Source organism: Phacochoerus africanus, chromosome 2 (assembly GCF_016906955.1).
Source record: "Phacochoerus africanus isolate WHEZ1 chromosome 2, ROS_Pafr_v1, whole genome shotgun sequence".
Taxonomy (NCBI): domain Eukaryota; kingdom Metazoa; phylum Chordata; class Mammalia; order Artiodactyla; family Suidae; genus Phacochoerus; species Phacochoerus africanus.
Genome location: NC_062545.1, coordinates 75,279,887 through 75,306,378, shown reverse-complemented (window position 1 = coordinate 75,306,378; position 26,492 = coordinate 75,279,887). Strand labels below are relative to the sequence as shown.

Genomic DNA, 26,492 nt, shown 5'->3' with positions numbered 1-26,492 from the left:
TTATTCTGGCATTTCAGCCTTGTGTGTCTAGAATACCTTCTTCTCCTCTCTTAGCCCCATTCTACCATATTTCTTCATCTTGAGAAGCTGGTACATTAAGGTTGAGTTCAAATGGCACCTATATTAGTTTGCTAGGCTGTAAAACAGTACCATAAACTGGGTGGCTTAAACAACAGACACTTGTCTTCAGTTCTGGAGGATACAAGTCTGAAATCAAGTGTTGCAAAGTTGGTTCCTTCTGAGGGTTTTGAGTAACAGATCTGTTCTAGGCCTTTCTCCTTGGCTTATAGATGCTCATCTTGTCTTTGTGTCTTCACATAGCTTTCCATCTCTTGTTTCTGTGTCCAACTTTCCTCTTCTGTAAGGACATCAGTCATACTAGTTAAGAGCCCACCTTAGTAATTTCATTTTAACTTGATTACCTCTGTAAAGACCCTATTTCTAAATAAGGTCACATTCTGAGGTACTACGGTTAGGGCTTGAACATATGGATTTGAGGAGTATACGATTCATCCCTAGGCCCTCTTCTATGGAGCTTTCTCAGATTTACTTTGAAAGAATGAAACACACCACTTCCCATGCTCCCATGGTGCTTTGTTCATTAGGATTAAGATATGATATATTAAACTGTATTAGGGGTAACTTGTACATTGTGAGCTCCCTGAGAACAAGGGTCAGAAATTATGAGGATAATAAAAATATCTTGGCTCATCATTTGAATTCTGCTTCTACTACTTTCTAGTTACGAGAGCTTAGGCAAATTGCTTAACTTTTTTGAGTCTCTCTACCTTCTCACTGGTAAAATATTTGTAAGTTATCATATATCAAAAGGATATCATATCATAAGAATATTCTGAAAATTAAATACATTAAGTCCCCAGAACAGACCTTGGTCACAGTAGGCCCCAGATAGTGGTAATGGTGGATGACTGGACTCTTGGTGCCTTCAGGGCCTCTCATGGGGTCCAGAACACAACAGAACCTATACAGATGTGCAACAAATCCTCACATTCCATATTTTCCTTTTGGGGAATATGTTCACTTAACTGTCTTACCATCTCATGCTCATACCTAAAACCTAACTCGCTAAGCGTTCTCTCTCTCTACACTTGTTTTACTTTCTATATCTCTGCCAGACCTAGATGCTGTCACTGACTCAGCCTTTCCTTTCTCACAGCTCTCCACTTCAGTGCTGCTACTCAACTTCATTATATTTGAGAGGAAATCCCATCAGTGTCCATTGAGTGCCTGGTGTGGGTCATGCTTCACACCAACTGATAGGGTACTGTGGAAAAACAACATGGACTTAGCTTTTCCATTTAGGGAGCTCACACTGGCAGGAAAACCAGTAAACCAATATTAAGCATCTAATTAAAAGGCAATGGCTGAATAGAAAGGAAGCCAGGTATTTGGAAGAGAAGTCAGTCTAGCCCAGTGGTCAGAGGCATGTGGGAGAAGAAACGAGGGAGGGAGGGCGGAAAGCCATCATTTCAGTCATTTAGAAAGGTCACCCTGGCCACTGTGGCGGCGCAGATGGGGCAGGGCTTGTAGGCAAGGAGACCCATAGTCTATTATCCTCCATCTGGATCCCTAGTCCCTCTACTGACCGTGCTAAGTGTACACTCTCCAGACTCATTTCTATCAGCCGATGGCGGAGGGTCAAGATTTCTAAAAGTTTGGAATATGTCTCCAAAAGCAGCATATGAGAATCTTGGCCTTGGTTCTGTCCTTCATTTGCTGCAGACTTGAGTGCAAGCAAGCCTATCTCCCCCACGAGAAAGGGATTTCGCATCACTTTAGTTGAAAACAGCTGAAAGAAAACAAAATACCTTTTAAAATACAAAAAAAGAAGTTTGACATATTAAGCATATGTCAGCAGCACAGACTCTGGATCCAGAGTCCCTGGGCTCAAATCCTAGATCTACCACTTATGGACTGTGAGATTTGGGGCAATTTATTGAATTTTTCTGTTTCTCAATTCCTCATCTATAAAGGGGGGATAAGGATAATAAAAGAACCTAATGGAAACTAATAGATCATAACTATATCACAGGGTTGTTGAAAGGGTTGAGTTAATATATGAGAAAGTGCTTGGTACATAGTATTTGCTATTATCATTATTATAAATGTTTTAAGCCAAAATATGAAGTAGAAATGACAAAGAGGACCTAACTAGAAATAGGAGTCTCTGGTATTTTTCAAGCATTTTAGTGACTAATAACAATAATAATCTTATAAACCTCTCTAATTGAAGTTTTTTTTTTTTTCTTGTCTTTTCTAGGGCTGCTCCCACAGCATATGGAGGTTCCCAGGCTAGGGGTCTATTCGGAGCTGCAGCCACTGGCCTATGCCAGAGCCACAGCAATGCGGGATCTGAGCCACGTCTGCAATCTACACCACAGCAATGCCAGATCCTTAACCCACTGAGCAAGGGCAGGGATCAAACCCGCAACCTCATGGTTCCTAGTCAGATTCGTTAACCACTGCACCACGAGGGGAACTCCTCTAACTGAAGTTTTAAACTTTCAAAGTATTTTCATATATATTAATTCATTTTTATTTTCATAAGATCCCCATGATGTAGGCAACACAGATACCACTATTTCCATTTTATCAGTGAGGGGTCTGAAGCAACACAGAAATTTCTAAGGTCACACAACAGTACCAAGGGTAAACTTAGGTTTCCTAGTTCCAAGCTGCAGTTTTATAGTCTATCAAGCTGCCCCTGCAGTGCTCTTCCATTCTGAGCCAGCCTTGGGTGATGTGAAGTAACGACATTGTTCTTTAACACCTTTCTGCCCTGGTTGGCTCCTCTACTCTGAGGAGCTTTGCTACACTCTAATATACCACTTCCAGCAAGGACCCACTTGGGGACCCCCTAATCTGCCTTTCCTGGTTTAGCTTCCTAAGGGTGGATTCACTTATATACCAAAAGCCTTGCCTACTCAAGGATGAAACTTTTATTCTATTATTATTATTTTTTTTTTCTTTGCTTTTTAGGGCATGCCTGCAACATATGGAGGTTCCAAGGCTAGGGGTCTTGTCGGAGCTACAGCTGCCGGCCTACACCACAGCCACCACAACTCGGGATCCGAGCCACGTCTGCAACCTACACCACAGCTCACGGCAACGCCGGATCCTTAAGTCACTGAGCCAGGCCAAGGACTGAACTGACAACCTCATGGTTCCTAGTTGGATTCTTTCCTCTCTGCCACAATGGGAACTCCTAAGGATGCGACTTTTAGACTCTTAAAGTCTTCCAAAGTGAAAAAGAGATTTATTAAATTTCCTGTTTGTCTTCTGAGGGCAATACTTGCCCCATTTTCTGGCCCAAAGATTAATCTGAATATTTAATATTTCTAGATCCCAATCTGAACACACTTAAAAGATAATAATCAAAACTCTGTAACACTAATGGGAGACTATATAGGTGTCCTAGATATTCATTATGATTTATAAGATAATTTAAAATACATTAAAAAAAATCTCATACCATAATACAATGTGAAAGCAATTCTCAATAAATGATAGTATGATACATGGCTGGTAATTTGGGGAAAAATTCTATTTTGAGCCATATCTCACGCCACATGTGCATGTGTGCGTGCAAACACATACACACATACTCCAGTTGGAATACAAAAAGGAGTTATATATTTTAAAAATAAAATAAAAACCTTAATAAATTAGAATAAAATAAGACAAACATGAAACATCTGTAGGAAGTTTTGCTTTCTGGATTTAGGAGAATAGAAGAAATCACAAAGAAAAGATAAATAGTTTTGGCTATATTAAAATAAAAGTTTCTGTTAAAAAATAAAAAGATAAACTGAGGGGAAGTATTTGCAGAAAATATGATGGACAAAAGGGTTAAAAGGCTTTTTTTTTTTTTTTTAAAGAAGAGCCCATATAAGTGGATAAATGACATTAGGATTCCAAGAGATTAATAAACTAAGGGAAAGAACAGAAAATTCACAAAAAAATACAGCTAGTCACAAGGCATTTGGAAGAATACTTAATTTCAACAAATAGCAAGGAAAGAAAATTAACAGTGTAATGGAACCTTTATATATAATATGTACATATTAGCACAGACATCTTATGCTTATACCTAGTATTGTAGGGTTAGTAGCAGAGTGGTACTATTGGTGGTATTATAATTGGTGGTACAATGCTTCTAGAAAGTGACCTACCAAAATATATCCAAAGACTACTTAGATTTTGTTTCAGCAAATCTACTTCCAAGAATCTACCAAAAGGAACTGATTTAAAATATGAAAAAAATCTGTAAGTATGGAGATGTACCTTATAGTATTTTTTTTTTTGTCTTTTTAGGGCCATACCCACAGCATATGGAAGTTCCCAGGCTAGGGGTCGAATTGGAGCTTCAGCTGCCAGCCTACACCACAGCTACAGCAACATGGGATCCAAGCAGAATCTGCGACCTACAACACAGTTCACCGCAATGCTGGATCCCCAACCCACTAAATGAGGCCAGGGATTGAACCCAAGTCCTCATGGATACTAGTTGGATTCGTTACCACTGAGCCATGGCGGGAACTCCCAAGTATTTTTAATATAATGAAAAATTGGAGGCTACTGGAATGCTCATCAATAGGGACATGGCTGGACGAGTTCTGATTCAACACTTAAGGGAATTATGTGGTCATAAAGGTGAAAGAGTACAAAGACTAGTTAGCAATATGGAAAAATATATAATATGACGTTAACAGAGAAAAACAGGAGGTAGTGTATGAAGTGATATGATTAGAACTTTGTAAAATATGTATATGAATAATACTTGAATTCAGAAAAATAATTACAAATGCATTTTATTAGTTAAATTTAGATGATTTTTTTGTTTTCCTCTTCTGATAAAATTCTGAATTTTAATTTTTTTTGATCAACTTAAAATTAATTTTAAAGAAAATAAAACTTTAGTTTGGGCAGGAAGGGATAGGAGGTCGAGGAAGACCTGTAGAACAGACATGTTTGGCAGCTGAAGCCCTTGAAAGTTCCTTCATCCTAAAGCAAGTACCCACACAGAGTAAGGTAAAATTGGGAACCCAGGCTCAACTGTAACAGTCTTAACAGAAAAAGAAAAGACTTAAACTCCAATTACAAACACCATGTAAATCATTGGGCCACAGTTTGGACCAGAAAGCACTGGAGCTGGGAGGGTCTTTAAAGATCATTGAGCTCACCTCCACCCTCCTCCTCAAATATACAAACATAATGTTACAGAACTGGAAGGTAAAGTGCAGGGTCACACAATAAGTTAATGGCAGGGCTGAACTTGAGCCTGGGTCACTGACTTCTCACTCAGTGCTGTCTCTCCTCTACCAGATCTCAGCTGAGGACAAAAAGAGTACATTTTAGGAAGAGTCTTGGAAAGAAAAAATAACAATTATAAGTATGTATTGTTAAAATATAAATAATAAACCAGAAAATATTTTCCTCTGTAAATCATTACTGTAGCAGCATCCTGATAAACCAGAAACTTTGACCAAAACTGAAAAAAAAGAACATAAAAATGTTGGCAAGCCTTAGAACTATGATCTGTCTCTGGTCAAATAGAGGGGAATAGAGCCAAACATAAAACCAAAGCTAAGCAGTAACATCTGGGAGGAAACATTCTCTTTGCCAAGGACCCACCTACTTGCTTTAAGAACCTACATCTTTCTGGAGCTGTGCGCTGTACCAGGACTCCGGCTTGGCTGGAGTGAACCATATATCCAGGGCCAGCTGCAGCACGCGTCTCTCCAGCAAAGTGAGGGCGTGGGCTGATGTGGGCTGGCAGGTGTGGCAGGCCTCCCTGAGGAGGTGCTCGAGGGCCCTGGGAATGTGTGAAGCCAGGCCCAGAGAAGGGTGGAACTCCAGCAGGTAAATATTTTTCAAAGCTGGGCTTAATGAAGAGAAACAATTAACAACAAATTTACACAGTGAAGAACTTAACCTGCTTCCAAAGATATCTGGATTTTATATTTTTCAAGACAAATAAAACACTCATAATCTAGGGCATTATAAAAAACCAGAAGCTCAAAGGGGCCTAGAGGCTGTCCAGGGAACCCACTAGGTAATACAGAATGTTCTTTGCTTTAATGTGAACTCTTTTAAAATTGGAAGACATAGGAGTTCATTCTAAAATCCAAGAAGGAGATTTATTGTAAGTAAAATCATTATGCTAGTCACCCTAAACTTACACAGTGCTGCGAGTCAATTACATCTCAATAAATTTGAAAAAAAGATTCTAAAATTGTGTTATGGCAAACCTGTCAATATTTCTATAATCAATACTTAGCCAAATATTTGAAAACAAAATAACTTAAGAGTGATTAAATATTAAATAATTTCTGTGGCTATTTCTATTTTTCACCTGATTCTTTATTCTTTATTTCCCCTAAATGATAATGGATTAAGACAATTTTTAAGTTCTATACAAAACTGCTAGAATCATTCATGTTTACCATCAAAATGATATATTTTATAAATAATTGAGACCAGAAATGATAAAATGTTTTCAGGTTATTCTTTGGAAATAAGGATATAGCAACGGTCAAGGGCCCTTCTATGCCTACACAGAACTAAAGAACATAAATACTTCTTAAATCCATGTACATGGGATTCTTCTTAGTCCTAGATCTTAGAAAATACAACCCTAAATCTGGAAAGGGTTCTCATCAAGCACGTATCATTTGCTTTTAAGACTATTCGGATGGCCTTAGCATCCGCGTAGTCTTAGCATGATCCTTGCTGTAGCATACAAACACAGAGCTGGTGTCTCACACTTACTACAGTGAAAAAAAAAAAATCAGTCCTGAGTAAGGTCTTCAGAGAAAATGCAGTCTTGGGCCTGGAGCTCCCAGGGCTCTTTCTTAAGAGACAAGGTTAGAATCTCAGCAATGAGATCCAATGGCACCCTACCCATGGGATGCCTCTCCATGGGATGACGCACCAAGATGACATCATAGCCCACTGTGGCAATTTCTTACTGAAAGTCTGCTTGTATTGCTGGGCTATACACTTCCCAGGGGCAGGGCTACACCTCTGTTGTTCACATCTGTGTCCCTAGCTCCAAGCACACTGCCCATATAGCTACATAAAAAATATCTGTTGAATGTTGAAAGGAGTTGGACAATTTCTCTACCCATTTGGAGGCAACAGAGAGGTTGTGATCTTGGACTATTCAGACTTACTTGGGGCTTTTCACCAGCTTCCTTGATCCTCTGTAACCTCAGAGGTTGGAAAGGAATAGTGGCGGGGGAATCATACTGCATATCAAGGGGGTGACTTTATGTACTCCCTCTGAGTGGTCTCAAGAAATTTAAACTCCTCCTTAAAGGGGTGGGGGTGGGTCACAAGGTGAATCTGCAGAAATCTTTTGGTTAACACTTGCTAGAATAAAGAAATTCCTTTTTGAGAAATTTTAAGCACATTCATGTTTCATATATGTTGGCCTGTGTGGCACCTCTGAAAAATCCTCTGACGGTATTTCAAAAGCAACTAGGTTTTTTTTTTTTTTTTTTTTGAGAACTTCTCAAGGAAATGGAGGTTCTGCACACAGTGGCATAAGTTTAAAATTCCTATTCTTTATTTAAAAAGTGAATAGATATTAAGTATGCAAAGTAATCCCTCTCCTGTGGCTTTTATATTTATTTCTTTCATCTCCAAATACTAGAGAGGTGCTTTGTAGAATAGTATTAGACTTAACATCATACCCTTAAATTATCCAGAAATTAAATGTAAAACATCTAAAGACAACATCAGCTTACCAGCTATTGTTGATGGAAATGAGCTGTTTGCAAATTATGTTAAGGGGAAGTCCAAATGTATTGCTATTATCTGGATGGCCTTTTCGCCAAAGCCTCTGGACATACTCCCGCTGACGCTCTATCTAGAAATGTCACATAAAATCTAAAATTAGAAAAGTTAAACTTTCCCATGGATGTGAGTTATGAGCCTTGGCATGAGAAGCACAGAACATCAGCCCTTTGCATCTCTTCATTATTTGACTAATTTTCACTCAGGCATGGGTTTTGGGGATTCACTCACTCAGAGACATGCTTGCCTTTTAGTCTAAGCCAAGGGTCAGCCAGGAAAAGCAAAGGCCACCAGCTTCAGGCAATCTTAAGAAGCATGAGAAAACTTCTTTTTGTCAAATAATTTGACTAAAATGAAAAAATTCTAAGCAGACCTAAGGTAACTGTATTGCAACAACTGTTATCTCCTAGCTTTTCCCCAGAGGACAAAGACTGTGATCATTTCTTATAGTGTCCTTAAAATACAACCTTTAAAAAACATATAATTTTATACATTAATGTCCTACAAGGGGGTAGGTTTAGTCTTTTACTACCAATAAACTCTGTGATTGGATGAAAACAGGTTGTCAATTCTCTGTGGGCCATTAAATGTAATTATGGTTGGAAACCTCCCTTTAAGATTGTAGTCATACTTGGAATTCAACAATGCAAATAAGCTTACAAATAAGCATGGTGTACATGCTGCCCTAGAAAACCCAGATTCTGGACCAGCACTGAAAGGAAAACATGACTTTCGGGTCTGGCCCATGTTTTCCATCCTCTTCGTACTTGGAATATTTTAAAACCCAAATGTACTCACATGCTGGTTGAGGACATCCCTCACTAGCTGCAGGTGGAGCCTCAGGCAGGCGCATTCATCACGGTAGGCCTTAATGAAGTAAGGGTGGCTGAGATCAAACCGTGGGCACCTGTGCATAATGTCAATGATCACTTGTGCCAAGGCAAACCTCTCCTCTGGGTCCAACGCATGCTGATAGGCTTCGAAATAACTGTCAAGAAGCTGCAAATAAGGTTGATAGTCAGAGAACAGGGCCCAGCAAAGAGAGGGGAGTCCACACCCTTTCCAGGCTTTGGAAAGCCCCCCCACCTTTGGCAGGAGAGAGACAGCTCTGAACCTCTGGGTACGAGCCCCATGTGGGCAGTGCAGCACCAGTGTGACACAGACCAGGTTAGGGAGGGCAAGGGGAAAAGCACTCGTTTCACCTCTGTCCCCTCTTCCCCTGCTCTCCACAAATAAAAGGTGGGTTATATAATGAATAATACAACATCTAATAATCATAAACTCCAATGAGACAGTGCATTCAATGCCACCTCATCAAATATATTATCTCCAACACCTTTTCCCACAGACCCATTCTCCCTCCCCCATTAAACTCCATCACCAAAGATAGGCAGGTGGCCTCTGTCCCTCTTCTCTATCCTCAGCCCCATTTATAATCCCTTCTCTTTAACAGTTCGCTAAAGTTTCACCTATATATAGTAAAGTGATTGGGGGGGGGGGTGAAGTGGTGGTGGTTAGAATAGAAGGCCAAGAATGAAAAGTTTCCTCTAAATATAAAGGCATTTATCCCAGATTGGACTCCACTAGGAAGGATCTATGCACAGAACTCTCAAGTGCATCAAGGGAAGCTTCTGTTTTAGTGGAGTTCACAAGTCTTTTCTAAAAATTGAAGAAAGCTTCCACACCCTAACCGAAGAGAGTTTTTAGTATAGGAATTCAGAAAGAGATGCTCTTTATTTTGCTTTTGCATTTGTCTAGGAGCTTAAGGAATTTCTGTCCTGTATATAAATTCTATTTGTGTGTAATTAGTAATGGGCTGGAATCCCAAACAAGGACCTAGAGGCCTATATGTAAGTAGTTCTGAACAATGTAGTTACTGTTTTAGGGTTGTTTAAAACCTTCATAGGCTTAGGCACACTTACTTTTGGAGATCATATCAAATATATTAAAACACATCCTAATACATTTTTCCTATAAAAATGTTAAATGATATTTATAATTTTGCTTTTCAAATTCTTTGGCTATGAGCAATACATTTAATTAGTGATTGGCTATGATTTTCTGGGCAGTATGTTCTTGAGGATTCTTATGAAGTAAGAACATCTGATCTATAAACTGTTTTCAAATGTCATTTAAGCATTTGTTGGTAACTGTTTTGTATTTTATTTTTGTGTTTATAAGAAATGCATGCTTTTTTTCCCCTCAGATCTCTCTTATTTTCAGTGGTCCCTGAAAAGTTCTTCAATCCTAAACACACCAAGTCTATATCACTTGATGAATAAATCAACTCTGACTGAAGGCTTCTGAACTTCTACTCCCACTGGGCTCACAAGGTGATGGATCCCTTTACTCTGTCATTCTAATCCAACATGTCCTCTCAGAGTTTCAGCTCGGTGTGTCACTTCCTAGTCATCTTTGACCAGCATCTCTAATGCAGACTTAAATTCTCTGAAAGGCCTCAGCTCCTGCGTTAGCTTTGTCACCAAAGACATGGGTGTGCCCAGTGTGTGCATTTAATTGGCAGCAAGGAGTGGATTGCTGAGGTTGCAATTTCTACCAATCTGACAGCCTAGTACTCTTAGGGATGCATTAGAGAAGAGAGTTTTTTGTTTCCTTGGGTATTGGAACTTGGGTATCTTCCTAGTGGTTTGAGGCCAGGAGGCCAGTCCACTTCCAAAGAAACTAAAGAATTTTCTAAAAGGACATAAAGAGTCCCTTTCATTGTGCAGAGTCCATAGCTTAGAATGCAAGACCGGAAAGAACTGAGAGGGAGTAAGCACTACTTGAATACAGGTGGCAACAGATCAGAGGAGAGTAAAGGAACCAAGTGGAGGGAAAGCCAGGACTGTCTCCTGAGTCTCATTCTTAAATGCTTAAGAATCAATAGCAAATGAGGAATCAAATACTGTCTTAGAAATGTCCACCGTCTGGGCTTCAGTGCTAAGGCTCAAAAATGGAGAGCCTGGGGCACTTTACTTAGCATCTAGTTTTGCAGAATGCCCTTTGGGAAACATTGGTCCAAGGGACCTTGGTCATTCTTAGTATTAAAAGGATAGGAGTTCCCATTGTGGCTCAGAGGGTTAAGAACTTGACACAGTGTCCATGAGGACGCAAGTTTGATCCCTGGCCTCAGTCAGTGGGTTAAAGGATTCAGTATTAGCTGTGGCTGTGGTGTAGGCCCAGCAGCTGCAGTTCTGATTCGACCCCTAGCCCAGTGGGAGTAAAAGTGTGGGTGTGGCTATAAAAAGAAAAAAAAAAAAATAGGATAACTCCCAAAGAGGCTAAAAGCTTAGGACACAGAATGTGCTCCACAGGTTAGAAAGGTCACACACTTCAGAGCATGAGATGAAGGAAGGTGGAGATCCTTTGCCTTTAAGCGAGCCCCTGGGGAAAATGAAGCAAGAAAGGAGATCTAAATGACTACATTCTGTCCACAGAGTTCTACTCTAGAATGATATTCAATTATTAAACAGCGGAAGACAAAGCAGAAATGAAGGAGTGACTAGATGGGGTAAGAAGGGTGTTTCTCAATAGCCTAGGGGAAAGATTAGGAAAGAAACAATTACTTCCCTAAATCATTTGTGACAAATTTAAACCTATCTGGCTGTGCCAGCGCAATCCCAGGAGCTGGTTTATACTATTTGTATTGCCTTGCCCTGTTTTTGCACAAAGAGCCCTACTGTTTGGCTCTTTGGCAGGGGAAGTTCATGGGGAGGGTTCTTGCTGGTGATTCCAATCTGGTGATACCAGGTTGCAGAGGCTGGTGCTAAATTGCTAAGAGCACTTTGTTGGTGGTAGGATTGCCAGATTTAACAAAGAAAATTACAGGTCAAGTTCAATGTGAATATATATGTATATATGTAAACAACCCATACCTTTTTAGTATATATATCCCAAATATTTTACCCGGCGACCCTAGCTGTTGAGAAGGAAAAATATGGCTCTTTTTAAATTGACAAGCCTTTTTTCAAGGTTTGACCTCCAACTTGAAAAGCTCTCAGATGGTCCATTGCATAATTTTATTATGAATTCTTTCCCAACAGGGATAGGACTGTGATCTTTCCATCTCACAGGTTCTATTTATTATGTGTTTGCTAACTGGCCCATTTCCATTTAAACTCTTGGCTGGCATTTGTTTAAGAAGTCTTCCTAGCCTGTCAAATGTCACCTGTGTATATCAAGGGCCAACTTTTAGGCCAAATAATATGTGGTACACACTGATGGTAGGCATTAAATACTGGAGAAAATAGAAAAAGAGCCAGAATGAATAATCTCTAGCTGTACTGTGTTTATATTTTTTACCTCAACCTCTTTTTATTTCTTGAGTTTAAAAAAACTCTGAGAAACAGTATTTTAGGTCAAATGAAAATGTAAAATAGAAAATCAATGTCAGATATCACTAGTCACAGAATTTTTTTCCTTTTTTTTTTTTTTCTAAGTGCTTTAAATACAAATTCAAATTACCCTAAAAATGTGTCCTCTGGTGGCAGTGGACAGAATTAACATTGGTATAAATATCCCTTAGGAACTGGTACAGCTGATGCCTGGCCTCTCTGAGTCTCTTAATCCACCTAAATTCCTACCAGCTCTTTTTTTATGAGCATTTTTCATAATACAGATTTAAGACAACCCAATGTGTATGAGAAATTCTTAACTTTAGTGATTCCAACATATTTAACAATCAAAAACAGCTGAGGACACTTGGCTGTAGAATAAGTATGGGGAAAAATCAATTGTACTCTAGATAAAAATCTGGTTTATCCATTGAAAACAGACTCTTTTGACAATTTCTGATTTAGAAGGCCACATTTTCCAGTTTTGGCACAGATAGCGAACTTATTCTCAGGGTAGTTAGGAAGGAGGTATTTTTCAATGACTGTTTTAAGTTAAAATAATTTCATGTACCATAGAAGAAACCAATAGATTGCCCTTGTCGTTTAGCACAAAATGAACCTTAGGCCAAAGTGAGGAGAAATTGATTTGTTTTTAATTACTCTCTGCTCGTCTATTCTCTGCTACAGAGTCCTGCCTGGGGCCTCCATAGAAGGCCTGGAAGAACCAAAAGAGAGGTAAGGAAAGTACAGAAAAGGGGGATATTTAAAACTCATATCTGAACCAATAAATGATGAGTGTGAGGACTGTCTTGCTTACATTTAATGTGGCCTCTCCAGTTTCTACACTGAGTCTGTCTCCCATTTACTCAGTCAATCCCAATAAAGTTCTAACTGGCAATCAAGGGTTGCAGATGCAAACTCTAGAGGCCAGTTTTCTTTGAAAAGAAGAACAATTTTTAAACAACCCAATCAAAAAATCAGTAGAAGACCTAAATAGACATTTCTCCAGAGAAGACATATGGATAGCCAGCAGGCACATGAAAGACTTCTCAACATCTCTAACCATTAGAGAAATGTAAATCAAAACTACAATGAGGTACCATCTCACACTGGTCAGAATGGCCATCATTAATAAGTCTACAAATAGCAAATGCTGGAGAGGGTGTGGAGAAAAGGGAACCCTCCTACAGTGATGGTGGGAATGTAAGCTGGTACAACCACTACGGAGAACAGTATAGAGGTCCCTCAGAAAACTAAATATAGAACCACCATATGATCTAGCAATCCCACTCCTGGGTATATATCTGGACAAAACTTTCATTCAAAAAGATACATGCACCCCTGTGTTCATTGCAGAACTATTCAAAATAGCCACGACGTGGAAGCAACCTAAATGTCCATTGACAAATGGATTAAAAAGATGTAGTACATATACACAACGGAACACTACTCAGCCGTAAAAAAGAACAAAACAATGCCATTTGCAGCAACATGGATGGAAGTACAGATTCTCATACTAAGTGAAGTAAGTCAGAAAGAGAAAGACAAATATGATATGATATCACTTATATGTGGAATCTAACATATGGTACAGGATGAACCTATCTACAGAACAGAAACAAACTCACAGACAGGGAGAGCAGACTTGCGGTTGCCAAGATGGGGGCGGGGGAGGAAGTGGGATGGACTGGGAGTTTGGGGTTAGTAGATGCAAACTATTACATTTAGAATGGATAAGTAATGAGGTCCTATTGTACAACAGAACTATATCTCATCACCTGTAATATAACATGATAGGAGATAATATGAGAAAAAGAATGTATGCATATATATATGTATGACTGGGTCACTTTGCTGTACAGCAGAAATTGACAGAACATTGTAAATCAACTACACTTTAATAAAAAAATTTTTTAGAAAAGAGGAACAATTTTAAAAGCCCTAGGCTTTCACCCTTTAAGTCCAGCCAGTTGTTTTCAAAAATTGGGTGACCTACATCTCTGAGTAAGAGACCAGAGAGTAGATGAAACAGTAAACCATCTATTCTACTAGAAAAACAATTCAAAGAAAACATTTCCACTTCCCCATCTTCTGACCACATCACAGTGCACTGTAAACTGGCTTCCACCTCCACTACTTTTTAAAGAGAAGCTGGAAATGACTGCCTGATGGCTGACCCCCGTCTGGTTTTTAGTACTCATCTTTCTTAATGCTTCACTGTACTTCATGCAAGTAACCATTCTCTCCTATTAAAATGCTTTTTTTCCAGTGGGCTTTCCTAGCATTATCCTTTCCTTTTTCTCAGTAGTCTCTTTAGGGCTGCAGGTGTGGCATATAGGAGTTCCCAGGCTAAGGGTTGAATCAGAGCTACAGCTGCTGGCCTACACCACAGCCACAGCTACAAAGGATCCGAGCTGTATCTGCAACCTACACCACAGCTCACGGCAACACCGGATCCCCGACCCACTAGGCAAGGCCAGGTAGCGACCCCACGTCCTAATGGATACTAGTTGGATTCATTTCCACTGTGCCACAAAGGGGACTCTTCTCATGGATTCTTATTCCATAACCTTCTCTTTAAATATAATGAGACCCATTTCAGACATCTCTGGCTTTTCCTAGTCATTTCAATTCATTACTATGGTTCAACTTCCACATTCATTCCGCAGCTCATACTTGGTCCTGAGATTCAAATCTATAGCTCCCGCAAAACATGCACACCTGGGTTTTATCAAACCTTCCTCATGTGCCTTTTATCCTAGACTCAAAATTATCTTTCCCTCTAAATACACCCCTCCTCTTCCATTCTGTTTCAGTTAACAGCCTCTTCTGTAAGCCTGAGGAAGTCATTTTAACTCCACCCTCATTCTCTCACCCCAACATCCAGTCTTCTAATCCTGTCATTTCTGTGTTTGGAAACCCCTGCCCAGTTGCTCACACCCACGTCTAAAAGCCAGAATAAGGTCAGTCAGTTTGTCATTTAGCAAAGTGAGGCTGGTTCCTGACAGGACAATGAACATGAATGAAATCATCACTCATTCTCACTAAAAGAATACATATTAGAAAAGGGCCTAAATTATACAGCCTTCTAACAAATTGTAAGATAAAGTCATATGCTTCATATTTTATTTTTGGTAACAAAGAACCACAGCAAAGAACATAAAATTTATTATTTGCATCCTTACAACTAGCTGATATTATTTAAATAATTATTCACTTTATTTGAGCTGCTCTAAAAGACCCACTGGGTTTAAAAATATATATATTGGGTGTTGTAAGAGTGTTTAATAGAAGTTTTGTTTCTAGGTGAAAATACCTGGCGCTTGTTTTCTAGAAGAGTTGCTTCCCAAGTCCACATGTCATATAGCACAGCAAATCTGTCCACACCTGCATGGATCCATCCCCAGTCCTGGTCAATATTTGACTTGCCGCCCACTTTGTGACCTGACAGAGAAATGGATGAGAATGACCAGAGACAGACCTCTCCATGAAGCTCTTCCTAGTAGAAATGCATCCCTAGGATTGTCAGCTCCCTCTCAGGAATACCTAGGAAAGGGTAACTGGGATTCCTAAGAATCAGCTAAAGATCTCTGGGCAACACTAGGCCCTAAGTTCATACATGCTGACTTCTAAATCAACTAAGGTTTTTGTTTTTACTTTTAAAGACTAATTTTAGAACTATAACCAAAGTTAAGTTAACATGAAATATTTACTAAAATGCCCTCAAACTTGTAATTTAAAGGCAGAACATGCTTCTCTTTCTGTAAAAAAAACAGGTCCCTGGTGGTTTAACAACAAACCCAGTTTAACCTGCCAAGTCAAAAATTTTCAGGAAAATTTCTAAGATACTCCCTAAATATGTTAATTACTAACTTAAATCAATAAGTGTAATCATTGCCATTATTCAGCTAAAATATTTTCCCACTATACTAATGTAAGTTTTCACTATCAGCGTTATTATTGCTTAAAATTTTAAGTGGCCTATTTCAGAATAAAATATTAAAAATTAAGCGATTTTCAGGTTTAATAATTATCAAATATATGATGGGTACTAAACAAGAGAAAAACTTTGGTCAGGAATTTCTCTAGCAGCAGTTGGGAAATCGTTTCACAACAGATGACTGTACACTCAGTAGTTGAGAGATGCTCATATGATTAAGTATTTCAATCAAAGTTCTCTTTTTTTTTTTTCTTTTCCCTCTTTTAGCTTCACCCGTGGCATATGGAAGTTCCTAGGACAGAGATCGAATGCAAACTGCAGCTGCAACCTACACCACGGCTATGTCAAAGCCAGATCCTTTTCAGATACTACTGGATATGCATTTACATCCACTGTGTCATAGCAGGAACTTCCCAAAGCAAGTTCTTAGCAGCTGGAAATAGTCACATTGTATTGTAAATTAGTATCAGCATAAATTGTGCACTAGTATGTAGGATGACCAATAAAGATGAAAGCTAAGGGCTGAAATTAAATGCCGTGGAATGGTGGATGCCATCACCACATCCCATCATTCAGATCACAAATGGTCTGTGGCCAAAAGAAAACGAAGAGTTTAACCCAATACTAAATTAATTCTTGATGGGATCTGAAAGGTTAATTGTCAAATATTTTTGAGAAGCATTTTATAATAATATGAACACGAATTATACTTATTTAAAGTCTGTATATATATTACCAAACGGCACAATCCCTTGCTAAATTTCCCTTCAGGTATTGCAGTGTATCTAGAAATTCTTTAAATTCTTTCCAAATGCAACACCAGTGAGGCCATATTATTCCAAAAGGAATGATTCTTACCTCACCTTCTAAAACTGGATAAATTTGGGTGATACCAAAAGGAAGAGAGAATACAGATGTGAGTTATTTGATTACCCTGAGTAATGATTTCTTTGTTTGGGGCTTGTCTGGCATTTTCCTGGCCAGGTCTTTGTGCATCCTGGTGATTTTCTGTCAGAAGCTCAGGAATATCTCTGCTTCTAACTGGTTTCCCCAAGGTCAATCACTATTTTTTGTCACTCAGAAAAAAACTGTTAATTTCACTTGCTAACTTTGCTTCCCTCAGGGCCCTGCACCTAATGGGTGATGGAGAAATGCCACTAGGCAACAAGTGGAGTCTAAATAGCAGTAAGAATTATACCAAGTCACAGTCTCCAACAAATGAGGAAATTGAGCTAGAAACAAAACTATCTTTTCTAAAGTGGTGTGTGTTGGGAGAGGCATGTGTGCTAATAGAATTTTCAAGATACTACTGGATATGCATTTATATTTTGAGATGGGAAATGTTAAATGAGGCCCTTTGTGTTTTTTTTTTGCTTGTTTGCCTGGATGGTTTTTAAAAATCTGACTTCTGACCTTTTTCTTTCTCAATGTAATGGCTGGCCACAAGCAGCAGTTCTGTCTCTAGTTCCTTCAGATCACTCAAGGCTTCATCATACATGACATAGATTCCCTGCTGGTCCTGGGTGTGGATGTAACCAGCTTCCATGCTGTAGTAGTCATCTTGGTTCTCCACTTCTGAGAACTCCATGAACTGGATGCCCTGGACCTGGGAAAGAAAGTCAAGGTTGCAAATTACCAGGAGGGAGAGCTATAGTTTGCTGGCTCAAATGGACCAAACAGCAGGTTTCAGCTCCTATAATCAGGGCTGTCAGCATGGAGCTGTAGACATGATGAATGGATAAATAGCTGTATGTAGAGAAAAAAGATATTAACAAGGAATGTCATCAGGGATGGGTAGTTCTAAAACAAATAACTAGCTGTTTAAGGTTTTACTGGTTAACCTGGTATTATCTAGAAAAAGGTAAGCAATAGAGCCAAGTGCTAAAGTGGTCTCTGAAGTCAGTGTCCATGTTCAGGTCCCAGCTCTTCCAGGCTCTCACCCTGGGTAAGTCATTCAGCTACTCTTAGCCTCCATTTCCTAAATTGTAACATGGGGACAGTGGAGACACCACAACAGTTGTTGTAGGGAGTGACACTGTGCATATGAGTGAGACCTTGAGATCTATAAACTTTAGCTGTTAAAGATTTTTCTTTAAATCTAATACTTCTAAAATGCATTAACACAATCTCACATCATAGTAACATACTGAGTTGAATATTGCCCCCCTGAAATTCATGTCCACTGGAAACCTGTGAATGTGGCCTTACTTGGAAATTGAGTCTTTGCAGATGTACACAAGACGAGGCCATACTGGATTAAGGTGGGCCCCAATCCAATGACTGATGTTTCAGAAGGAAATTTGGAGGCTGATACAAAGAGGAGAAGGCCACTTGCAGGCCAAGACAGAGACTGAAGTGATGCATGTATAAACCAAGGAACACCAAGGATTGCTGGTAATGACCAGAAGCCAGAAGAGGTAAGGAGGATTTTCCCCTGGAGCCTTCAGAGATAGCACGGCCCTGCTGGCACCCTGATTTTGGACTCGGAGTCTCCAGAACTGTCAGAGAATAAATTTATCTCCCAGTTGTTCTGAACTGCTCACTTTGTGGTACTTTATTATGAAGTGTTAGGAAACTAAAATAAGTAATTTGAGTATTCCAGTCATAATTTTATGTTTTTAGATGACTGAGGACCTATTGCTTTCTCAGAATGCTATTCTAATAGTAATTCTCAAAATGCAAAACTTCTCTACCCTTCTCAAGCCTCTGATTTCTCTCCCTCACTCCCTGCCCCAGTGCCCAGTCTCCCTCACTCTCGACGGAAGCCCTTCCACTTCTCCACTTACATACAAACCTCCTCCTGCTCTCCTGCTCCCTCTGCACTGCAAAGGCCAATTCCACTTCCCTTCTCTAAGGCCACTCTCTCCCCCTCTGAAGTTTCTCTTCTCAGACATTCAACTCATTTCAACCAGAGATTTCTCAACTGACATTGAAATTTGCTCATGGCTGTCTTATTTTTATTTTTGGTCACACCCACAGCACATGAAAGTTCCCAGGCCAGGGACTGAATACAAGCTGCAGCTGTGACCTATGCTACTTGCTACAACATCAGATCCTTAACCCACTTTGCTAGATGGGGATCGAACCTGTGCCTCTGCAGTGACTCAACCCCATAGCCCTCCTTTTCTTTCTTTCTTTTTTTTTTTTTTTTTGGCTTTTTAGGGCCGTACTTGAGGCCTTTTGGAAGTTCCCAGGCTAGGGTCAAATCAGAGCTACAGCTGCCAACCTACACCACGGCCATAGCAACGTAGGATCCAAGCTATGTCAGCGACCTATCCCATAGCTCATGGCAATGCCAGATCCTTAATCCACTGAGCGAGGCCAGGGATGGAACCCGCATCCTCATGGATACTAGTTGGATTCATTACCACTGAGCTATAACAGGAACTCCTAGCCCTCTTATTTTAAAACATCCTCACACTCTTCCCCAGGTTCCCATGTCTCCTCCTCCTCACAGTCTAGCCACCTAAGATATTATCTGTATTCACTGCCTCCATTTCCTCACCTCCTACTTTTCACCCATTCCCATCTGGCTCCTGCCTCCACCAAGCCACCCAAACCACTTTCACTGAGTCCAACAATGACCTTTGCTCACATCCAGCAGGCTTTCTTTAGACATTTTAAGTAATCTCTCAGGAGCTTCTGACACAGTTCAGCACTCCCTGCTTCTTGACCCAGTCTCTGCTCTGGCCTCTGGGACTCCACATTCTCTTTGCTCTCACCAACTTTCTAGCCGTTTCTTTTCTATCAGGTCATTAAATGGTGGCCACAACACTCAAGCCCCAGTCCTAGGACTTCATCTTTTCCTGCTGCAGTCCTTCCTTAAGAGATAGCACACTTTGACAGATGAGATTACCACCTTTAGACCATTAGTTCCTCAATTCATATTTCCAATTCAGGCCTCCTAGAGATCCAGACCCACGTATCCAAATACCTATTTGGCCTCTGTTCCTAGGCCTCTCAAAGGACTCTCAAAGTTAACATGATCAAATTATGTGATCTTCCCCCACAAACCTAGGCCACCTCCAGTTTCCTCATTTTAGTAAATAGCACCACCACCCATCCACTTCCTCTACCATGAATCATTCCTGACGTCTCTTTCTGCCTCACCCTACATGTCCAATCAATCATGAGGTCCTGTTGATTTTACTTTCTATCTCTCAAATCCATCCACTTGTCTGCATCTCCACCACCCACCATCCTAGTCCAAGTTGTTATTATCCTGCAGTAGGACTAGGCCAGGAGCTTCTAAACTGGTCTAGCCTCTTAATTAGTCCACATCCCCTCTGGCCTGGGCTTATTCTCCCCTCCATTGTATTCACTACTGGAAGAGGATGTTTTAGAAGTGGAGTTTAGATTATGTCATCCCTTCTTCTTTTAATATCCCAAAATGCTTCTCATTACTCACAGACAAAGCAAAACTCCATAAAAGAGTCTACATGGTCTGGCCCCTGCCTATCTCCCACCAGTGGTTTTGAATCAACTGTGATTTTTGCCCCCCAGAGGACAACTGGCCATGTCTGGAGATATTTTTGGTTGTTATAACTTGGGGGGAGGTGCTCTTGGCATCTAGTGTGTAGAGGCCAGGCATGCTTCTAAATATCCGACAGCACACAAGAGAGCTCCACACAGTGAAGAATTATCAGGCCTCAAATGACAATAGTACCAAGGCTGAGAAACCTGGGACTACCTTCATTTTGTATCACTTTCTACCTAGATCACTGTATCCTAGCCTTTCATGTCTTCTTTTGATTATTTTAGGGGCCATGCTCCCTTGAGCCTTATGCATAGGCTTTCCCCTCTCAATGGAATATCTTCCTCCCTCTTTGCCTACTTAAAGCCCCTTCATCTTCCAACATCAGCTCAATCATCACTTTCACAGTGAACCCCCTTTAGCCTCCTATGGCACCAAGTATCTTTCTTTTGACATACTTATTGAGGTCACTGTTTTACATTTATTATGAGATTATTGATCAATATTTGTTTCACTCACTGGATTTATAAATATAATTAGGGCAAGGAACATGTCTGGTTTTGTTCATTATTGTATCAGTGCTTAGCACAGGGCTTAGAAAATAAGTAAAATAGGGATGAATGATTTTGGAATATTTGCACATAGATTTCTTTTAGTCTATGATTTTATGTTCCCTACTTTTTGTTTGTTTGTTTTTTTGTCTTTTGTCTTTTGTCTTTTTAGGGCCGCACCCATGGCATATGGAGATTCCCAGGCTAGGGGTCTAATCAGAGCTACAGCTGCCGGCCTACGCCACAGCCACAGCAATGCCAGATCTGAGTCACGTCTGCGACCTACACCATAGCTCGCAGCAATGCAGTATCTTTAACCCACTGAGTGAGGCCAGCGATTGAATCTGCAATCTCGTGGTTCCTAGTCAGATTCATTTCTACTGTGCAATGACGGGAACTCCTGTTCCCTACTTGTATTTTTAACATATACCAGTCAGAATTCCTGGGTTTTGCCTCTATGGAGTCTCATCTTATGTCATCACAGCCAAACGAAAGCATTCTCGACAGAGGCGATAATGTCAAGGGTAAAAAGTAGTTCTTGGAGGGAAAAAAATCTTACTCTTTTTATGTATGAAGCACAAATATATAGACAGTACATAAACAGATATATGGCATACCTCTAGTATTAACATTTCTTTGAAGGGGAGTGATAAAGAAAAGTCTAAAAAGTCCTTGTGTGAGAAGTAATAATAATAATAATAATAATAAAAAGTTAAGAAACACTGGCCCTTTGGAGTTCCTGTCGTGGCACAGTGTAAATGAATCCCACTAGGAACCATGAGGCTGCCGGTTCAATTTCTGGCCTCGCTCAGTGGGTTAAGGATCCGGTGTTGCCGTGAGCTGTGGTATAGTTCACAGATGTGGCTCAGATCTGGCATTGCTGTGGCTGTAGCTGTGGCTGTGGCCAGCAGCTGCAGCTCCAATTAGACCCCTCCATATACCACAGGTGCAGTCCTAAAAAGCAAAAAAATTAATAAATAAAAATAAAAGATCAAAAAAAAAGAAACATTGGCCTTTTTAAGGCTGAAAAAAACATTTGTTAAGAAATAAATCATTTATGATATGATTTATTTCATAATATATCATTTATATCGATATATAAAATTTTATATCATATCTTGCATTTTAAATGACTAAAAATACATAATATTTATCATCTTAGCCATTTTTAAGTGTACAGTTCAGTGGCATTATGTACATTCACATTGTTGTACAAACATCACCACCATACATGTCCACAACTCTTTTCATCTTGCAAAACTGAAACTCTGTGCCTATTGTTATTGTTATTGATCAATAGCTTCCTACTTCCCCTTCCTATCCCCATCCTACTTGCTGTCTCATGGAATTTGACTACTCTAGGCACCTCATATAAGTGGAATCATACAATCTTTGTCCTTTTGTGCTGGCTTAATTCACTTAGCATAATGTCCTTAAGGTTCATTCATGTTGTAGCACGTGTCTGAATTTCCTTCCTTTTTAAGGCTGAATAATATACTACTGCATGTAGATATCATATTTGTCTACCCATCAACAGAACCTGGGTTGCTTTCATCTTCTGGCTACTGTGAATAATGCTGTTATGAACATACCTGTACAAATATGTCTTAGAATCCATGCTTTTATTTCCTTTAGGTATATACCCCGAAGTGGAATTGCTGGATCATCTGATAAATCTATTTTTTAATTTTTTTGAAGAAGCACCATACTGTTTTACATAAGCAGCTGCACTGTTTTATATTCCCACCAACAGTACACAACATTCCAATTCCACCACGTCCTCATCAACATTTGCTATCATATATTTTTTTTCTTAGTTGTTACATTCATGAGTCATTTAAACTATGGAACCAATGGTTCCCAATCTTTTATCCCCCATTTATTCATTCTTATAAAAACTGTGCTAAGTAAACAGTTGTTGGATAGAATCCATTTATATGCAAATTTTAAGCAGTCATTATATCCTGGCTCTCAGTAGATTTGTCAATTGGTTTGTGTATGTGCACTGCCTATTGTGTAACTACAGGAATCCCTCTGGAACCTTCACAAACAGGGCAGATGCTCACCTGCTTGGATGGTTAATTGGCAATATTAGAAAGGTAGACAAGGGCTACTCTGTGGGTCTTTTCAATTCTCTGGCTTTTGACAGAACATTGTAAATCAACTATAATAGAAAAAAAATCTTAAAAAAAAGAATTCCCTGGCTCTATGATTCATTTTTACGTGCTGTTCTAAGTATACCAGATGATGAACTACTTAATCTCCCTCAAGAGACTCCTCTTTAATGAAATGCTCATTCAATTATAGATTTTTAATTATTCAAGCTGAAATTTAGAAATCTTCTAATAAATAAAACTATGAGTGTTTCTAAATAATGGCTATGGTTCATAATTCTCCATCAAGAAGGTATTTCATAGGTAAACATTTCTCTGGTAGGTGGTTGTTTTTGGTTTACTTTGCTTTTTACTGATTTTTTAGGCATAAAACTTTTTAATCTTTAGGAGCTTCCTTTGACTAGGAGTTACAAAAGTGAACATATTGTTTTTTATGAAATGATAGGCATCAGTGGAAAACAGAAATGAGTCTGAGAAAATTATACGTAACATACAGAAATCAAACAGCTTGCTTAGGTTTATAAGCTAGCATGCCAGCTTCTGTTGGCATTTAATTCCTATCACCTTTTATGCAAAATGAGCTCTCTGAAGAAAAAAAGAACAACTTAATGTAGTATGCTTTATCTACTTTACTGGAAAAGACCTTTCTTTCCTGGTGTTCTTTTACAGGGGAATTTCTTGTCTTTTCTATTTTGCCACATCCATGGCATACAGATATTCCTGGGCCAGGGATCAAACCTGTGCCATAGCTGCAACCTGAGCCACAAAAGTGACAACACCAAGTCCTTAACTTGCTGAGCCACCAGCGAAGTCCCAGGGGAATTTTATAAGACTTTAAAGAAATGGCTACTGGACTGAGTTCTGAAGCTGATGGAAAGCAACAACAGTGTCAAGATGCTGAATGTAATGCTATCATCTATTTAAATGGTTTTTTTCCTCTTTTTCCACCCCACCTCATTGTTTGAGCCCTTTATATAGACATACATATTCCTTCCCTTTCCCTCTTTGAGTTCCTATGCCTGAAATGTATGCTTGGAGATGAACTTTGAAGACCAAATGGCTAAAGTACCTCATGTAGGGTATGGCTATATAGCAGTATTTCCTTTTTTTTTTAATTTCTGCCACAGCCATGTGGAAGACCTTCCTTCTAATGTTTGAGTAGTGTAGAGAGTTGATCCTTCAATATTATTCTTGGAGGAGTGGCAGGAAAAGGAAGGCAATAATTACCTGTTTGACTAAGATATAATCTGATCTTCTAGATGATTCATATTTTGAAGTCTGCCAATTAGCTGATGCAAGGAAACTATTTGAGTATGGTAACCATATGAGAATTGGTGCTCATCATTAATTATTTTCACTCTACTAGTTTCTGCCATCACTTGTTGTTGTTGTTGTTTTTGTCTTTTTTTGTCTTTTTGCCCTTTCCAGGGCCACTCCCGCGGCATATGGAGGTTCCCAGGGTAGGAGTTGAATTGGAGCTGTAGCCACTGGCCTATGCCAGAGCCACAGCAACGTGGGATCTGAGCTGCATCTACAACCTACACCACAGCTCACGGCAATGCCAGATCCTTAACCCACTGAGCAAGGCCAGGGATCAAACCTGCAACCTCATCGTTCCTAGTCAGATTTGTCAACCACTGAGCCATGACGGGAACTCCTGCCATCACTTGTTAATACAAAGTTTAGGCCTTTTGGCTCTGACTAGCTTGCCTTTTTCTAAATCCTCTCTGCATCACTTTCTAGTAATAAACAGTAATAGTAGTAATAATAATAATTAATAATAACCTAGTCTAGGAACTTAGCAAACTTGTTAGATAAATGACCCAAAGCTTTGGCTACAATCTTTGAAAAGGAAAAAAAAAATCTTCTAGTCTCTGCCTCACCTGCAGAGTACAATATTTTATCTATTTTTCTGCATTTAAATAGCATGATATACTTTTGCAAAGGATTTTCATGTAATATTGTCTTTTTGTGACCTCATAACTATTCTATTACAGAAAGAGCCTTTCTTTTGCCCAATAAACATTTATTAGATACCTATCATGTAAAAGATATATATTCAACTCTCTACTTCCTTTTGCCACCTGAACGTCTAATAAAAACATCAAAAATTTCAGTGCCCTTAATCAAGATCCTGACCTTCCCTAAAACCTGCTCTAACCACATTTTAGATGATGGCCATTCAAAAATTCCAGATACTCAGGCCAAAACTTTGGAGTCAACTTTGACTTCTGTCTTGCTTTCATATTCCACATCCCAACTGCCTGGAAATCATACTGGCTGTACCTTCACAATATATCCGGAGCCTGACCATTTCTCATCATGCTGTCTTTCCAGAGGCACTGTCTCTATTTTGATCAATGTAATAGCCTTCCAACTAATCTCTGCTCAGCCCTTCAGTCTATTCCCAATACAAGAGCATACGTGTAAACAACTTAAGTCAAATCACATTACTCTCCTGCTCAAACCTCTCCAAGGATACCTCTTCACACTCAAAGTCCTCAAAATGATCCACAAGGCCCTATCTAACCTGTTCTCCACTCTTCTAATCCCTCTAAACTCATTTCTTGTCAATTTTCCCCTCATTCACTCTAGCTATACTAGACTCCTTGCTGTTCCTACAACACTGCTAGGCACGGTCCTGCCTCAGGGCCTTTGCATGGCTCTCCCCTCTGCCGGGCACTCTTCTCCCAGTCAGGCACATGGTTGCTTCTTGATTTCCTCAGATAGTATTTTCTCAGCTTCTCAGTAAGGCCTTCCCTGATCACACTACTTACACCTATAATATCCCAAAACCAACTCTCCATCCCCCTTTCCTACTTAATTTTTCTCCACAGCATCTATCACCATCTTTACTAGTCCACAAAGCCTAGGTTATGTGTGATAAGCAACCCCAAAGCTCAGTAGCGTATACTTTAATTTCACACTCAAGCAGAGCCCACTGAAGGACTAGTTGCTTTCTAGGCTGCTCTCTTCTAGCAGTGACTCATGGATCCAGAATCTATTTTGTGTCTTGACACATGTCTTCCACTGGCTGCAGTAGGGGAAGAGCTGGAGGGTCATGGACCAGCTCTTACATGCTTTGGACTGGAAGTGACACATGTCATTTCTGCTCACAGCCCACTGCCACCTCCCAACTACAAGGGCCTAGGATGTCTGGGGAGACTTTGGTGCCAAACCATGAGATGTTCTGTATCTGTTACTTATTTATTTAATCTCTATCTCTTTCCACGAAATAGTATACCATAATGGCAAGGA

The 26,492-nt window shown here is 39.6% G+C and overlaps 1 protein-coding gene across 2 annotated transcripts in view; it reads right to left on the bottom strand.

Annotated features, from left to right (window-relative positions):
* The window catches only part of LOC125116837 (uncharacterized), a 152,847-nt gene that overhangs the window by 89,774 nt on the left and 36,581 nt on the right, over window positions 1–26,492 (bottom strand). For both annotated transcript variants that reach the window (XM_047762415.1, XM_047762425.1), the window contains 6 exons: window positions 17,509–17,701; window positions 15,472–15,599; window positions 8,620–8,820; window positions 7,773–7,894; window positions 5,677–5,905; window positions 1,608–1,810 (listed from right to left, as the gene is read on the bottom strand). In XM_047762415.1, the coding sequence (XP_047618371.1) occupies window positions 1,608–1,810; window positions 5,677–5,905; window positions 7,773–7,894; window positions 8,620–8,820; window positions 15,472–15,599; window positions 17,509–17,701 (1,076 nt within the window). The remainder of the gene's footprint in view (window positions 1–1,607; window positions 1,811–5,676; window positions 5,906–7,772; window positions 7,895–8,619; window positions 8,821–15,471; window positions 15,600–17,508; window positions 17,702–26,492) is intronic.